The 17,221-nt window shown below is 40.1% G+C and overlaps 1 protein-coding gene across 50 annotated transcripts in view; it reads right to left on the minus strand.

The window, feature by feature from the left end:
• Positions 1 to 17,221, minus strand: part of TTN (titin) — a 276,437-nt gene that overhangs the window by 75,292 nt on the left and 183,924 nt on the right. For all 50 annotated transcript variants that reach the window (XM_086360782.1, XM_086360507.1, XM_086360734.1 and 47 more), the window contains 34 exons: positions 16,874 to 17,176; positions 16,473 to 16,775; positions 16,008 to 16,195; positions 15,803 to 15,917; positions 15,412 to 15,696; positions 15,170 to 15,321; positions 14,331 to 14,478; positions 13,871 to 14,048; positions 13,458 to 13,579; positions 13,076 to 13,363; positions 12,669 to 12,965; positions 12,361 to 12,547; positions 11,788 to 11,903; positions 11,397 to 11,696; positions 10,982 to 11,281; positions 10,782 to 10,887; positions 10,497 to 10,693; positions 10,108 to 10,413; positions 9,734 to 10,012; positions 8,891 to 9,190; positions 8,480 to 8,782; positions 7,787 to 8,149; positions 7,201 to 7,503; positions 6,771 to 7,070; positions 5,982 to 6,278; positions 5,594 to 5,878; positions 5,207 to 5,500; positions 3,837 to 4,136; positions 3,419 to 3,727; positions 3,140 to 3,330; positions 2,319 to 2,748; positions 447 to 755; positions 165 to 313; positions 46 to 78 (listed from right to left, as the gene is read on the minus strand). In XM_086360782.1, the coding sequence (XP_086216908.1) occupies positions 46 to 78; positions 165 to 313; positions 447 to 755; positions 2,319 to 2,748; positions 3,140 to 3,330; positions 3,419 to 3,727; positions 3,837 to 4,136; positions 5,207 to 5,500; positions 5,594 to 5,878; positions 5,982 to 6,278; positions 6,771 to 7,070; positions 7,201 to 7,503; positions 7,787 to 8,149; positions 8,480 to 8,782; positions 8,891 to 9,190; positions 9,734 to 10,012; positions 10,108 to 10,413; positions 10,497 to 10,693; positions 10,782 to 10,887; positions 10,982 to 11,281; positions 11,397 to 11,696; positions 11,788 to 11,903; positions 12,361 to 12,547; positions 12,669 to 12,965; positions 13,076 to 13,363; positions 13,458 to 13,579; positions 13,871 to 14,048; positions 14,331 to 14,478; positions 15,170 to 15,321; positions 15,412 to 15,696; positions 15,803 to 15,917; positions 16,008 to 16,195; positions 16,473 to 16,775; positions 16,874 to 17,176 (8,336 nt within the window). The remainder of the gene's footprint in view (positions 1 to 45; positions 79 to 164; positions 314 to 446; positions 756 to 2,318; positions 2,749 to 3,139; positions 3,331 to 3,418; positions 3,728 to 3,836; positions 4,137 to 5,206; positions 5,501 to 5,593; positions 5,879 to 5,981; positions 6,279 to 6,770; positions 7,071 to 7,200; positions 7,504 to 7,786; positions 8,150 to 8,479; positions 8,783 to 8,890; positions 9,191 to 9,733; positions 10,013 to 10,107; positions 10,414 to 10,496; positions 10,694 to 10,781; positions 10,888 to 10,981; positions 11,282 to 11,396; positions 11,697 to 11,787; positions 11,904 to 12,360; positions 12,548 to 12,668; positions 12,966 to 13,075; positions 13,364 to 13,457; positions 13,580 to 13,870; positions 14,049 to 14,330; positions 14,479 to 15,169; positions 15,322 to 15,411; positions 15,697 to 15,802; positions 15,918 to 16,007; positions 16,196 to 16,472; positions 16,776 to 16,873; positions 17,177 to 17,221) is intronic.

A 17,221-nucleotide genomic window follows, 5' to 3' on the forward strand; every position in this document is an offset into this window, starting at 1 on the left:
AAGTCAATCAGATTCTGAGATCATTTCAATTTTCTTTTTTCTTACCTGTGCATCTTCAGGTATATCATGAACCCCATCCTATTAGAAAATAAGATAATCAGTTATAGTGTAAGTATTCCTTAGAGTCATTCCGTGGGAGATGCAGAGAATTATAATTTTCTTACCTTCATTGCCTTCTTTGCCTTTCCATCAAATTCCCAAGATGATTTTGGTGTTGGGCGCCCCTTAATGACGGCAGGAATCCTAATCTGTGTGCCAGCTTGACAAATCAGACAGTCTTGTGCTCCAATGTCAATGAAAACTTCTGGTACCTCTGTAATACCATGGATAATATAACAGGATTTAGCTCACCTTTTTCAAAAAAGTAATTGACACATCTTCGGCACATGAATCAATTTCATAATAAGATCAAAAGATGAATACAAAAATGGATTAAGGACTAGTACCTTGAATGTCAGTGGCAGGAATCTCTCCAGTTGTATCACTTGGTTCAGATTCACCGGCTTCATTGACAGCTTTCACTCTGAATCTGTACTTTTTGAGCTCTTTCAAGTTTGGCACCACACATTCACAGGTGGGTAGAAGTTTGTCTGGTTCATTTACGCTTTTCCAGTCTGTAGTACCTTCTTCTTGCATTTCTACAATGTATCCTTTGATTGGACTGCCACCATCTTTGGCTGGAGGTTTCCATGCTAGCGTGATGCTTGACTTTGTTTTATCTTTGACTTCTGGGCGAGAAGGTGCCCCAGGTGGATCTAAAAAAAAAAAAAAAATCAAAATGTGAAGCTGATGAGATGCTAGATTTATGTACTGTAAGAATATTTTACTTTGCCTGATCATATTTTATTTTTAAAATATTAAAATAGGAATGCCAAAGGAATAAATTACCTTCTAGAGAAGAGAAATATAAGAAAGTCTATTTTCATTTAGCATTAATGCTAAAACAAAGAAAGCAAACAACTAACCGGGAGTAGAAAGACTACTGGCTAGCGCTTGATAGATTATTATTCTATTTACACATGATTGGTGAAAAGCTATTTTACTTTTGAGATCTCTTTGAAGAGATTCTGCAATATTCTATACTAAAAACTTAATATAACCTACCATAAAATTAAAAAATGACTTCATCATTAGCTGTAAACTTTTGAACACAAACTGATTTTTAATGCCTTGTATTGTAGATATTGACCCTGTCCCTAATCACATAACAATCCATTATATTTCTGACAGTGCTTTACAATTATGGAAATTTTAATGATAGGTCTTTCCAGCACTTAACACAGTTCTTTACACATAGCATATATTTAATACTAGCTTGCAGAATGAATAATTCATTTTTTATATATGCTCCGTATAGGACTTAGATTATTTTAAGTCTTTTTTACAAATAACTGAATTTTTTCCACAGAAAATCTATACATTACAACACATGGTATTAATCATTAAGGCCACAGTATTTTAATTTTTGAACTGATATGCTTATAGATCTTTCAGAATTGCTTTTTATTTGACAGACTTCACAGACTCTGCTTGAAGATCTTACATCTTTGTTTCAATGTATTATTGAAAATTTAACAACCTTTTGTTTTTGTTAAACTCCTACTGGAAGGTCTGTTTGGTGAGGGAGATAATTTCCACAGTAGCTGATTAAAGAGGCGGAGGTTTAAGTATGGGAGCAAAGAGGAGCTATATAGTCCAGGGTCTTTATTATTGTGATTCCTCATACAATACTAGGTTTAATCTAAGTGTTTAAAAACCATATGAGTTTCTCTACGTGTATGCATACACATGTATATATATGTGTGTATATATATATATGTATATATATCTAATACATATTAGATATGTGTGCTTAGTGTGTGTATCGGAGAAGGCAATGGCACCCCACTCCAGTACTTTTGCCTAGAAAATCCCATGGATGGAGGGGCCTGGTAGGCTGCAGTCCATGGGGTCGCTAGAGTCGGACACAACTGAGTGGCTTCACTTTCACTTTTCACTTTCATGCATTGGGGAAGGAAATGGCAACCCACTCCAGTGTTCTTGCCTGGAGAATCCCAGGGACGGGAAGCCTGGTGGGCTGCCGTCTATGGGGTCGCACAGTCGGACACGACTGAAGTGACTTAGCAGCAGCAGCAGCAGTGTGTGTATATGGATATACACACATACATATATACTTTTGACAGTCTACATAAGTACGAAACTTTTAATTTTAATAAATAAAATAACTTGGCATAGAATAAATACAAGAAATTTAAGAGCAGAATTATCTATTTAGTGGCTTTGTCCTTGATATATTCCAGAGATGGAAGCATACTTACATATGGGATCTCCTGCAACTTCTGGGTCTGATGGTTCACTGGGAGGGCCAACTCCTGCAGCGTTTATTGCCATTGCTCTGAACTGGTATTTAACACCTTCAATCAAACGGGGAACATTAAATTCCACGCCTTTCAAGCCCACTTTGGTTATTGGTGCTCGGCTAACACGTGACCAGTAGGCACCTCCCTCTTCTCTCTTCTCCAGCCAGTAACCAGTAATTGGAGAGCCGCCGTTGTCCAGAGGAGGAGTCCAGCTCACTAGCATCGACCCTTTGGTGCGCTCCAGAACTTTTGGTTTTCCCGGAGGTCCAGGAGTGCGGTAAGGATCTTGAATGACCACTTTATCCGATTTGCATTCATCACTGATTCCATATTTATTCACTGCCCTAACTCGGAACTCATACTGACCATTGGGGATAAGTTTCCAGATCTAGAAATCAAATGAATAATAATTTCTTAAAAACCACATACTTATGTTGATTTTCACTTGATTTAATATTCAAGTCATTTGGTAGGGGAAGACTGTAAAAAGAAATAAATCTATAGACGCAATTATCTGAGTACATACACTCACATATGGAGAAAGTCTTTTAAAATGAGAATGTGTACATTTATTGAACCTAATAATTTGTCTCTCAAGTAAAAGAGAATCTGTATATGAAACAAATTGCTAAGGGGCCTTATGTGCAAGGTGCTAAAAACTAAGGATTTTTGTGTGGTGTTTTAAGTTTAATCATTAAATTCCAAGGTCATGCCAGAATGGTGTTTATTCAGACTCAAGTCCTTTTAATGTGCATAAGAAAATACTTAGAACAGTTTACCCCGTATCTCCTCTCTACAGCACTGTTGGTAACTTCTTCCCATTCAGCTCTCTTCCTGCTTGCGTCGCGCTTGTCAATGATGTAATGGGTGATCTCACTGCCACCACTGTCTAGAGGGGCATCCCATGTTAGGTAGCAAGATTCAGCTTTAATGTCAGTAACAGCAAGATTTCTTGGTGGGGACGGACGATCTGAAAAGGAACCCATGGAGGAGATTGAGAAGGAAATTCTTAAACAGATGCTGGAGTTCATTCTTTTATAAGAAAGAGTATCGCTTACCATATACTTCCACATGGACATTTCGGAACACTGAACCAAGGCGATTAGAAGCAGTCACCGTGTAAGTGCCTTTGTCCTCCCGAGTTGCTTTGGGAATGCTAAGCTCAGTCTTTGCCTCACTGCGGGAAACTTCTTCCTTAGTTATCTTAAGTGCATCGGTGGGTTTCTCAATCACAGTTTCATTCTTGGACCACTCAATCTTAGGCATCGGAAGGCCTGTCACATCTGCGGGAATGTTAACAGGCTCTCCCGCCTTAACTTTGATGGTGTCTCCGCGAACAGACAGGCGCAACTTAATAGTTGGAGGCACTGCAAAGAGAAGGGAACGTGGGGGAAAAAAACAGCACAGTCATAAAGATGTTTACACAGCCTGTGAGATAAAGTGCATTCAAATGGCCATTATGTTTAGATGCCACACCTTCGTCATCTTGTATGACCACATTAAGAGGCAGGGATGGTTCACTTTCACCAATCTCATTGACGGCCTTGACACGGAACTCATACATCTGGTGTTCATCGAGATCTTCAACAAGAAAAGATGTGGTTGGGCAGAGGTGCTTGTTAACTCGTTCAAAGTCAGGTTTGTCATGACGCCGTTTCTCAATGATGTAGCCTTGGATGGGGCAGCCGCCGTTACTGCGGGGCTCTTTCCAGTCGAGGGTGATGGTGGACTTGGTCCTTTCTGTATATGTGAGCCTCTCAGGAGATGTTGGAGGACCTTTAACCAGAGGTAGGTTGAAATGACAAGAATGAGACAAATATTCATGTATGAAGTCACATTTCACTCCAAATTACATGAAAAATAGGTTTCTATTGGCATAATGTTACATGTCTTTAAAATCCTCAAAATATCTCAATTACCAAAATTACAGGCATTCATATAGGCAGAATTTTTTTTTTTTAGTAAACTCTATAGTCAAGATTATTGATTAAAAATAAATTGAGGTGCATGTATGCTTTTTTATATTTAGCATTTTACATATTTTACCTCTGTCACTGAGAAAGCTAATTTTAATGACCTAGGAGGGCTGTCTGTGAAATTTTGCTTTGAATGACTAGCTGAGAGCAAAGTATTCCTGTCTCATTAACAGAAAATGGATATGTCTACTGAATACACTTTGAACCATGTTGCCTCAAGTGTTGGTTTAGGGCTGGAAAGAGAATTTAAGTGATGCTGCTGTAGTTTTGTGTACTGAAGGATAAGATAGAAAGAATAAGCTCAGAATGGCGAAACTAGACCCAATCCATTCTTGACTATTATTACAACCAGAAGCAGAGCTTTACTGTCTAAGTCCAACTCTGTTCTGTTTTTTCTGGCACAACTTAACTGCAGCAGACATTTTGAGATGGGCTGTTACAGTGAGAAGGTAATTTTGTCTCTTTTTTTGGGTGGTGTTGGAGGAGGAATAATTCCTCTGTCTCTTGTGGAACCACAAAGACTTTGCTGTCTAGAATGGGACGTTAGCAGGCATTACCAGCTGTGTGCAGTATTAGGGCTTCATATTTGTTCATACCAGCCAAGGGGATTTCCTTTGGTTTTTTCATTTGTGCTAGGCTCCAATGATTTAAGTTTTTCAGCACATAAAACCATGCCCAAAATTACATTGAAATTACAGTAAATATGGCATCCTTACAGTTGCTTGTAGTTATTTGGTTTTTACCTTTCTCATTACTCCAAATATAAATCTGGAGACTATTGGGAGTTTGAAGCCATAAAACTCCATACATAAATGACGTAACTACAAGCAATCAATACTCACTTTATAAACACAAAACTTTCTCTCTTACCTAGTGGGTCAACTGCAAGAATTGGTCCTATTTCAACAGGAGGGCCACAGCCAAACTTGTTCTTGGCAATCACACGGAACATATATTCTTGTCCCTCAAGGAGACCTGTGATGTCACATTTAGATCTCTCAGTCTCTATGGGTTGTCTCCAAGTGTGCATCTTAGCATCCTTTCTTTCAATAATGAAGCCTGTGATTTCACTTCCTCCATCATCTTCTGGATCAGACCAGTTAAGCAGACACATTTTTCTGTTTGTTACAACAGGTTTCAAGTCAAGAACGGGGCCAGGGACATCTGAAAAATAAAACAGTAACAACAGAAAATCAATGCAGTAAGATAGTATTGCTTAGGGAAAATCTTATGGAAATCCACGTTAACATTTCTTACCAAAAACTTCTACCCGGGCTGCTGCAAATTTGGAACCACAGCTATTGGTAGCTGTAATCACATATCTGCCATGGTCTTTTCTCAATGCATTCTTGATAATTAACTCAGACTTGGTTCCAACGTTCTCTATTTCAACACGGTCTTTATCCAGCTCGCCTTCTTCAATGGTCCACACTTTGGTTGGCACTGGACGCCCAGTCACCACAGCTGGAATTCTGAGAGTCTTCCCAGCCATAATCTGTATTCCACCCTTGACAGAAACATCTAGTTCCACAGTTGGAGGCTCTGTTGAAAGAGAACAGTCCTACATTAGCTCCAGAAAGATGGGGAGGAAAAATCTCATCCTGGGAAAATATCCATCATCTTATTCAGGTCCCTGGTTAAGTACCTTGTGGTTCAGCCACAGTAACAGGTTCTGTTTCTCCAGGCGGCCCTTCGCCTGCAACGTTGACGGCAGTCACTCGAAGTTTGTAATCGGCACCCTCTCGGATTTCTCTGACCGTGTACTCACGGGGCTTGATCATCTTCTCTGTGCAGCGGGACCATTCATTTGTGCCAACCAGCTGCTTATAGACATAGTAGCCAACAATTTCCCCACCACCGTTGAAAGCTGGGGGCTCCCAAGCCAGTTCAATCGTTGTGGAACTTGTGTCAGTGACTCTGGGGACGGGTGGCCCAGGTGGAGCTAGAATGAATGCACACACAGAAATCAAAACCCGCTGATGGTTTGAAAATGCGCAGTAGCTTATGCTAGCCCATTTCCCCCCACATATGTTACATGCAATGTGGGTAAATATTGCTCTGTGAAACTTTTAAGGTATATATACAAATGTTTATAATTTTACACTGCAACCTCAACATATATCTGTAGTTACTGCTAGTATTTAGTCTGTTTTCCAGCTCTGAGGTATTACTGACATATAACGTATGTAAGTTTTAGGTGTACAGCGTGATGAGTTGATATATGTATATATTACAGAATGATTACCTCAGAAATGTTAGTTAACACCACCATTCCCTCACATAAATACCACTATTTGGTAGCATTTAAGATCTACTCTCTTAACAACTTTCAAGCATACAAAACTTGAAAACTAGAAATTAACAGTAGCAGCAAACAGTAGTGTTAATTATAGTGACCACACTATACCCTCTGTCCTCTTAAGGAATTACTTACAGATTGGATCTTGTGCTGTCTTGGGGTCTGAGGGGGGACTGAACTTTCCAGGTCCAGCTGCATTTTCAGCACATACTCTAAAGACATAGGTGAGTCCTTCTAGTAGGCCGTCTACCTTGGTCTTCAAAGAATTCAGAAGGTTTCGGTTCACACGAGACCAGTGTGTGCTGTTCACCTCACGTTTTTCAAGCCAGTAACCCAAGATGGGGCTTCCGTTATCTTTTGGTTCATTCCATGTCACTAGCATACTGTTACTGGTGACGTCTTCCACAATGGGCTTGTCAGGCGCATCCGGTGGTTCTGATTAAAATTAAAAAAGGCAAGTTTGAACTAATTCCCTAGTATGACATAAAAATTCAAGTTTATAAGCTGGGATAATGTATAGCAACATATGATAAAAAGGCAAAGTTTAGATGCTAAAGAACCTTACCAAATGGATCTTTAGCCATAAATGGCTTTGAAACACACGGTGGTCCAGGCCCAAACCTGTTTTCAGCTCTCACACGGAAGAGGTACTCTTTTCCTTCAATCAGCTTTGTCACTGAATATTTGCAGTGCCTAAGCGTTGAGGTGACAACCATCCATTCTGAGTCAGGTTTTGTCTTGTCTTTCTTTTCTAAAGTGTAGTTTAAAATTTCACTGCCACCATCATCAAGGGGTGGCTCCCATTTACAGAGGACTGAAGTCTTTCTCATATCTTCAAATACAAAGTTGATTGGTGGTCCTGGTATATCTGATATTTTAAAAGAGAGAAGTGGTTAAAAATTTTTGTAGCACTGCTCGCAACGGAAAATGTAAATGTTGAATGTGCTTCAGTGACGTCAACTTCTGTTTTTCCTACATCTGTCTTCATATCACATTAGCTAATGAATAACAGCGTCAGTTTTCTTTGACGAAGCCAGAAGAAAAAGGGAATGAGGACACCTGACTGAAGCTATTTCCCACTTCTTTTAACTGCCCCCACGAACTCTTATATTAACTTTCTTCCATTGGAAAGTGTAGTTTTATCTACTTACCTAGCACACAGACGGTACATGGAGCTTTTGCAATACCATGGTCATTTTCAGCTTTGATCATAAATAGGCCATGATCGGGTCGGACAGAATCTCGGACACGGAGCTGAGATTCTCCTTTTTTACTATTGTCGATACTCAGACGCTGTGTCAGAGGCAGGACAAACGGTTGTTCTTCTTGAACTTCACCCCTCCTTCTCCTAACCAAGGGTTCTACCCGCTTCTTAATCTCCTCTGGTGTGATAATACTTTCATCCTTTAGCCATGTAATTGTTGGGTAAGGTGACCCAGAAATAATTGCATCAAGTGCTATTTCATCACCTCTTCTGACTTCTAGGCTTGTTTTCATAATGACTTTCGGGGCATCTGTAATGATTAAAAGCAATAATTGTTTTCAGTTCTGATGGAAATGTCTGAAGTGAAGTGAAGTCACTCAGTTGTGTCCGACTCTTTGCGACCCCGTGGTCTGTAGCCTACCAGGCTCCTCCGTCCATGGAATTTTCCAGGCAAGAATACTGGAGTGGATTGCCATTTCCTTCTCCAGGGGATCTTCCTGATCTAGGGACCGAACCCGGGTCTCCTGCATTGCAGGCAGACACTTTACCATCTGAGCCACCTGGGAAGCCCTGTCTGACGGAACATTATTCTCATTTCTTTCATGATGGGAAGATGGCACACCCATTAAACACGACTTACCAATAGGATCCACAGCTTTGGTTGGAGGAGTGGCCCGAGAGGGTTCGCTGATACCAGCAGCATTTTCTGCTCGCACACGGAACTGGTATTCCTTTCCCTCTTCAAGGCCTTTTGCTGTATAGGTCAGGACTGGGACCAGGTGTTCGTTGCATCTCTTCCATCTCTCTTCACCTTTAGCAATCTTCTCTATGATGTAACCCATTATCTTGCTTCCTCCGTCATACAAAGGTGGCTTCCATGTAATAGTCATTGCCTCAGCTGTAGGATTATGTACCTCAACATCTACAGGTGGATCAGGGGGTTCTGGAGTACAAGAATAAAACCTTATGTTAATATAGGGAAACCCATCTTAAAAAAAAAACAACAAAAAAACACAACTCCTAGCTTTATGATGTTCACACCCAAACTTACGCTTTGGATCTTGAGCAATGACTGGATTTTTCAGTTCAATATATTCGCCTCCACCAATCTTGTTGACAGCTTTAACACGGAAGAAGTATTCACCATTTGGTATGAGATCCTTGACAGTCCAAGACAGTTTGTTCTCACCAGACATGACTGGTATGTATGTCCTCCTCCCAGCTTCTCTGCGTTCCAGGACATAATGAAGAATTGGGCTTCCACCATCATATTCTGGAGGTTCCCAAGTTAATTTACAAGAACTCTTGGTCACGTCACTTGCTTTAAGATCTCTGCATGGCCCAGGTAGGCCTATTAAAAATCAAAATGATAATTATTATTATAACCTGAAAAGGCTCGGTATTAAGAGCACACACTTTCTCTGTGTAGGACACGGTAGGCCATTTAGCATCCTTGACTCTGAACTATTAAGTGTCGGTAGCTCCCTCTTAGTTTTGTTCCAAGCAAAAGTGGCCTCCCAAATTTCCAAACACGATTCACCACCATGTTTGGGGGAAGGGGCAGAAAATGTCACCACCCCTGGTTAAGAACACTATGAAAACTTGAAAATACAATTAATAAATGAATATTGGTTATTTAAACATTCTTTGGGTATATCTCTTATTCAAATTGCTATTTCATATGCAAATAATTACAACAGAAGTAAACAAATGCAATTAGAGTTTAGCAATTTCATTTTAGAATTGCTTTGCTTCTCATATGGTAAGAAATAATCTGAAAGGACATTTAGTTTACAAATAGTCAATTCATGAAGCCATTTCTACTAGCACTGCAGAGTTAACCAATCTTCCCAACATGTAAAGCGTGCCTGGTATTTCATCAAAGAATGATTACCTATGACTTTGACATTGATTGAGGCGGTTGCTGAGCCAAGCTTATTCTCTAGGGTAATGGTGTAAATGCCAGCATCGGCACGGACACTCTTGGGAACTTCGAGGTGTGCAGAGATGTGATCGTTCTTCATGGTTAATCTGTCACTTGCTTTCACTTCTTTGCCATCTTTATGCCAACTAACAGTTGGAACTGGGACAGCTCTGAAGGGAACAGGAATGCTTAACTTTTCACCTTCAATGACAACAATGTCGTGAGTCTCCAGATCAATTGTTGGCCTGCCTGTAATCCAAAAGGGGAAAAAAAAATCGTATGTCAAAATGCAATGCAGGAGTAAAGTTTGCTTTATTAATTGTAAAAAGAAACTGTGTTCTTACAGTCTGGGTCTTTGGCAACCACGTTTTCAGAGATTTCAGATGGCTCACTGACTCCAACAGCATTGACAGCTCTCACTCTCAGCACGTACTCCTTGTCGGGCACAACACCTTCTTCAACCTTGAATTTCAAGTCTTTTATTGGGCGAGAATTAACTCGCATCCATTTCTCAGTGCCTACTGGACACATTTCAACATGGTATCCTATAATAGGACTTCCACCATTTTTCTCTGGAGGTTTCCAAGCAATGGCAATGTGCTTTCTCCCAGCATCAGTAACATGCAGGTCAAGAGGAGGTGAAGGAGGACCTTAAAAGACAGTGAAATGTTTACATCCATAATCTCATCATCAGACTCTGGACAATATCCTTTGTAAAATCAGCACTACTTACTTGTTGGATCTTCAATTTTCAGGATTTCTGTTGGTTCACTAGGGTGACCAACTCCAGCCTCATTCTCTGCCCGAACCTGAAACTGGACCTCTGTTCCTTCAATGACATCAGTTACTCTAAAGTGACAGTCAGGTCCTGAGGTCTTTCCAGCTTTCACCCAACGGGTACCTAATTTTTCTTTCTTCTCAATGACATATCTATTGAAACAACAAGCATTTTGTTAACACTAATAAAGACTCTTCAGCCAGATGTAATTTCTTCTTTATGAGTTAATTAAGGTCCTACCTCTGTATTGGTCTTCCACCATCATTTTTAGGTGGTTCCCACTTCAGGTCAACGTGTCGTTTCGTCACATCAACCACTGCCAGAGCATAGGGTGGTCCAGGCGTGGCTGAAAGCAACATTTTCATTGGTTAGAAACACCAGAGAGAAAAGTGACAATCTACTATAAAATGGTGTCACAAAAATGAAGTTAGAGAGCATACTAAAGGTGTCTTTGGCCAGGACAGAGTCCTCAACTTCACAGTAGTCACTCTGGCCTATGGCGTTTTCTGCAGCAACTCGGAACACGTATAAGGAGCCCTCCGTCAGCGGGGTCACTGTGCACTTGGTATCCTTTACGGTCGTGTCCACTGTCTGCCAGCCTTTCCGTCGCACATCTCGCTTTTCCACAATGTAGTTGGTGATGGGCGACCCACCGTCTTTCTCAGGAACTGTCCACTTTAGGTCTGCTGTATTTTTTGTAATATTGATCACTTCAAGCCAGCGAGGTGGTGATGGGGGATCTGAAGGAAAAAAAAATAGTCCGTTTCTTATTGTCCAATATTCAGTCTTCACTAAAATTTCTAGTAGTCACTAAGAACCCAGATAGCAAAGATGAAACAATCAAAAGTGACTTACAGAGCTTCTCCCGGCAAAGCACAGGGTCGCTGGGCTCACTGGGCTCACTTTCCCCGGCCTTGTTCACGGCTCTAACTCGAAATGAGTATTCCTGCCCTTCCATGAGACCTGGGAGCAAATGCTGGGTGGTGGGAACCCCTTCAGCCACTCGGACCCAGTCCTCCGTGCCAGTCTTTAGCATTTCAATGACATAAGAATCTATCTTTGCCCCTCCATCATGTTCTGGCTTTGTCCAGTTCAACATCAATGATGTTCTGCCTATATCTTTCACAACTGGTTTTCCAGGGGGCCATGGAGGGTCTGCAAGCCAATGAAATGAAATCATTATTTAGGTTTGTCAAAGGAATTAATATAAGCTTCAAAACAATCACAGAAAATAAATGAATCATACCTATGGCATCCTTTATTAAGATTGGCTCAGTTGATTTGCTTGGTTTTCCAGGTCCAGCAAGATTTTCAGCCAGCACACGGAATCGGTACTTTTTCTTATTTGTGAGACCTTTCACTCTGAATTAGGAACAAAGTATGAGTTGAATACCATGATGAAAAGCAGAAAATTCTATTTATTTCACATAGAAGAAGGTAATTTATTTAAAAATTGGTTTGGCAATTTAAATGAAAATATTTCAATATAAATTAAAAATTGCCTTTTCATGGTCACACACAAGATTTGGTCACATGTACCAATCTAATTATAATATCTATAATAATAATCATTAATATACTGGAGGACCAAACACTTTGGAACTTCCATAAAGTTGATATTTTATGGTAAGAAATTATGAACTGTGTCCTTCAATGGAATTTATGTCTTTTTTGAAATTATGTGGTAACAGAAAAGATAAATAAAAATAATTAAAATTTTTATAGTGATATATAATCAGATATATTCAAAAGGAATGCTAAAGAATGAAAATTTGTATACACTGCTGTTTTAACACTGTGATGGAGAGCTTGGGCGTACCTGTATGTTGTGTCCTTTATTGGCATCTTATTGCATCTAACCCATTTATCACTTTCAGGATCTAATCTTTCAACCCAGTATCCAGTGATGGGGCTGCCACCATCGTCATCTGGCTCACACCACGTGAGGGTCACTGCATCTTTAGTGATGTCAGAAGGTTCTAGGCGAGTTGGAGGTCCAGGTGGATCTATAGACAGGATAATTGTATGGGTTATATAGCCTTTATATAAATATGACAACTAAATATACATTTAACATAAATATCCTTTTTTTTTCCCTTTAAACTAACTGGTTAATGAGAAACTTACCAAACTGAAACTTGGCTGTTATTGGAGTGGCCTGGACTGGCTCACCAACACCGTACATGTTTTCTGCAGCAACTCTAAAGATGTATTCTTTATTGGGTGTTAACTTGGTTGCCTTGAACTTGGTATCCTTGACAGTTGATGAGAGCTTGTGCCACATATCACTGTCAGTGGCTCTTCTCTCCACAACGTAATTTGTGATTTTAGATCCACCATCATCACGTGGTGGGTTCCATGTGAGAAGACACGACTCATTGGTCACGTCTGTGATGTCAAAAGCAGCTGGGGGTCCGGGTTTATCTGTGGATGGCATTACACACTCAGAAAAAAACCACATTTTTAAATCATGTTTTATTTTCAAAAGTAGCTAGAATGAGTTTGCTCATTTTTAAAACGAGCACCTCCCTCACCTAAGACGTTCACTTCTACCACGGCGGTGGCCCGACCACAGACGTTCACAGCCTCGATGATGTACCTGCCGGTGTCACTTCTCTTACTATCCATGATCGTCACTGTGGATTTTTTAGGAACGTTTTCAATGGTGATTCTTTTGTCTTGTTTCAGAAGCATGTCAGCCTTTGTCCAGGTTATTTTAGGTTCAGGTTTGCCGGTTACAGTGGCAGGAAGTTCAATCTTAGTTCCTGCTTTTACAGTGATACCTGCAAGGAGCTTCACATCCAGGAAAATTTCTGGAGCCTCTAAATTGGAAAAGATTATTTAAGATGTTAGCAAGTTCAGGTGGAGTTAAAGTCAGAAGTCTTGGCTAACAAAGCAAAAACCTAAAGTGAGTACCCTGTGTGTCTATAGCCTGGATTTCTTCTGTGGGTTTGCTTGGCTTGCTGGCTCCTAGCCTGTTCAAGGCCTTCACACGGTAGGCATACCACTGGCCTTCCTCAAGACCTGTCACTTCCATTCTGTCAGGAAACAAAGGAGGATGTTTTACTTTAAGGCATTTCATCTGTCCCATGATGTAGTATTCATAATATTTCCAAAATTAATACCCCTGGTATAATACTATCCTTTAATTCTGGATTGCATCAGTATTTTAATTAATAAAAATCTTGATTAAAGGGTAACTTCAGCAGCACTTTTAACAAATTAGGCACACCAAAGAAGTTCTAAACTTAACATTTAGACTTTCCAAAATAAAGCTCATGTAGTAAGAGTAAATATTTACTCTTATGTCAAATAATTTAAACACTTACTTTGTGTCTGCCACTGGTTCTCCACAGGCGACCCATCGATCAGAACCACGTGGACATTTTTCAACTATATACCCTTTGATGCGTGAACCACCATCGTGCTTAGGTGGGTCCCACGTTAGGAAGATGCTCTTGGCGGTTCGATCTCTCCACTTAACATTCTCTGGTGGGTCAGGTACCGCTATAGCGTTTTAAAGAGATAGCGTCAGTCTTAGATAGACCATCTATGAAATCTCTCTGTTGCCAACCTGTGTCTTTCCCTCATAACTTCAACTCCAGGTCTAAAGCAAAAACAGGTGTGAATTCCCTGGTCGTCCAGGGTTAGGACTCCACATTTTTACTGCTATAACCTAGGTTCAATCCCATAAGCCACACAAGTGTGGCCAAAAAATAAATAAGTGAAAAATAAAAACAAAAACAGGTAACAAGAGGTTAGGTAAGAAATTATCAAGGATGTACTCACTTGCAGGAGCTGACATATTTACAGGTTCATCAACATATGCGGGTTCTCCGGGGCCACACTTGTTACAAGCACAGACTTTAAATAAATATTCTTTTCCTTGAAGAAGATCAGGAACTGTGAATTCTAGGTCAGTCACAGAGTCTATAACCTGGGACAAAGCAATACAATTAATTAGTTGTTTTCCAAAAACTCTCTGCCCAAGTCAAAAGGTTTTTTCACGAGCAGAGTTTTGAATGCTAAGGATGACTGTGTTAATTTCATATTAAGGAAAAAGTTGCAAAGAAAGATGCAAAATAATATCTGACCCTTAATATAAGGTGGAATTGTTTCATAATTTATATGTATTAAAAAGTTGGCAAATAAGGTGTTGATTCTTTCTACCAGCTTGGCCAGTAGAAATATGATAAATCAAGGTTAAAGGAAAGTAATGGTATAAACTGGGGAGAGAAAAGGGCAGTTAGGCCAACTAAGGTTATCTAGTGGAGTGAGAGGTATGACAACCAGAGAGTTAATTTAGTACTTAGTGTCCTTAGAATGGCTTATAGCCCTTTTAAAAGGACATACTGGATACTAATCTGGTACTAAGTAAATAAGTAGGTTTTGCTTTATTTTTTTTTAAACAAACCTAGTTGAAAAAGATCTGGTAAAGCTCATAGAAAGAGGCAATTACACCATACCTTGGTTGAACTACCTCAGGAAGCATTAGCATCAACACATTTTAAAAAAGATTGAGGTACTTTTTCAGCAGTGTAAAGGTAAAAACATTTAACTTTGCAAGGCATCTCAGGATTTCCTCCATTCTCTTTTCTGGAGTTGGTGCGTTGCTGCTCAAAACTTACTTTAGTCCATGTTTTCCGGCTGACTTCACGCTTTTCAATAACATATCCAGTTAATGGACTTCCTCCATCGTCTTCTGGTGGCTCCCAAGTCAAATGTACTGAGTCCTTGGTTATATCACCAAATTTCAGTTCTCTGGGTGCACTTGGGCGAGCTGAAAAAAAATTCAGTCAGAATCATTAATAGCTTGAACCAATATTAGTACTGTCAAATCACCTTATATGATAAAAGGTTAGTTCCTTACCAATTACATTGACATCAATCTCCCCAGAAATTGCCTTTGCACGATTTTCTAACTTCAGCGTGTAAATGCCCTTGTCTGGACGTTCACTTGGAGAGATGACAAGCTCGGCGTAGGCAGACAGGGTTTTCATTTTCACCCGGTCCCCTGCTTCTAGTACTTTATCTCCAAAAGACCAGGTAGCAGTGGGCCTTGGATAGCCTGTACTTGGAACCAGGATCTTGATGGGATTTGGCACAATAACTTCCAGACCATCTTTAAATGCACTCAAATCCATTGTTGGTTCAGCTACCAAAGAGAAAAATTAATGACTTTCCAATACTATATTTAAATCCCTATACCCCTAAAGAAGCTACGTGCTGTTCCCAAATCTAACAATGAAACATCCATTTACCATCAGCATCATCAGCAGTTAGAGGACCAAGAATTTCAGATGGATCTGAAACACCAGCTTCATTTTCTGCAGATACGCGATATAAGTACTTATTTCCTTTTTGTAATCCAGTAACCTAAAATTAGGAAACAATAATTGTAAAAAATATATATATACATTTAAGTCTACAATCATAAACTATTTATGTTAGATACACATGCCCTACCTTGTAAGTCAGTTCAGGGACAAGTTTCTTATTGCAACGAATCCAATTGTCTTTTCCTTCTTCACATCGTTCAATTATATAGCCCAAAATTGGGCCTCCTCCATCTTTCAGAGGAGGTTCCCATGTGAGCTGAACTGAGGACTGAGTCTGATCTGAGGCATTTAGGTTCACAGGAGGACTTGGTCTCTCTGGATTGGAAGAAAGAATTGGAGTATGCCATTTAATTCTTTTACCACTAGTGCCACCTGGGAAACCCACCATTTAGTTCAGTGACAGATTTATTAAGACAATGCAGTCATCATTTCAATCATCCCCGTAGTCACTGGATAAAAGCAGGCATAGTCTGCATTTCTACAATTTTGTTCAAATTTCTCTGATGTGCTTTGCATTAACTTTTATTTTAATTGATAGGCTTAGTTTCTTGATTTAGTGGAGTACTTATTTCTCCTTTTTTGATGAACTTACCAATCGGATCAGCAACTTTGATGAAAGGTGTGGCTGCACTTGGTTTTCCAACTCCAATTCGGTTTTGGGCCCTGACCCGGAAGCTATACTCTTGTCCTTCCACCACATCAGTGACAGTTGCGGACAGGTCTTCGGCTCTCACTGTCATGGCAGTTTCCCACCTGATAGAAGTCTTGTCCCTTAATTCAATGACGTAGTTTGTGATCTCAGCACCTCCATCGTACTCGGGTGGCTCCCATGTCAGAGAGACACCAAATCTGTTCACATCAGTGATCGTTACATTCAGAGGAGGGCCTGGAACATCTGCATTTCATCACAGAAGAAAACATGGGCTTTCAGTTATCTCAGGGATAAAAGCAGAGATGAGCTACTTTACAATCGACTTAAAAAAGTCTTCTTACCATATTTACTCCTCGCTTCTACAGGACTGTCAGTCTCCACTGGTTCACCAGTGCCAACTCTGTTCCTTGCACTCACACGGAACAGGTACTCAACTCCTCCTTTCTGTAGACCAGTGACAGTAAACTCACAGCTGTCTGCACGGTCAGTGGCCAGAACCCACGTCTTTCTCTTGATGTCACGTCTTTCGACAACATAACCTATGATTTTGCTTCCACCATCAGTTAGTGGTTCTTCCCAAGCAAGGCTCACTTCACCATCAAATGTCTCTGTCACTTCTAAGTTACGTACTGGCCCGGGAACATCTGAAATTCACATATACAATTTTTTTTTAGTGTATTATCACATTT

Source organism: Bos grunniens, chromosome 2 (assembly GCF_055505025.1).
Source record: "Bos grunniens cultivar Pamir isolate PY7600 chromosome 2, Bosgru_T2T1.0, whole genome shotgun sequence".
NCBI classification, from domain to species: domain Eukaryota; kingdom Metazoa; phylum Chordata; class Mammalia; order Artiodactyla; family Bovidae; genus Bos; species Bos grunniens.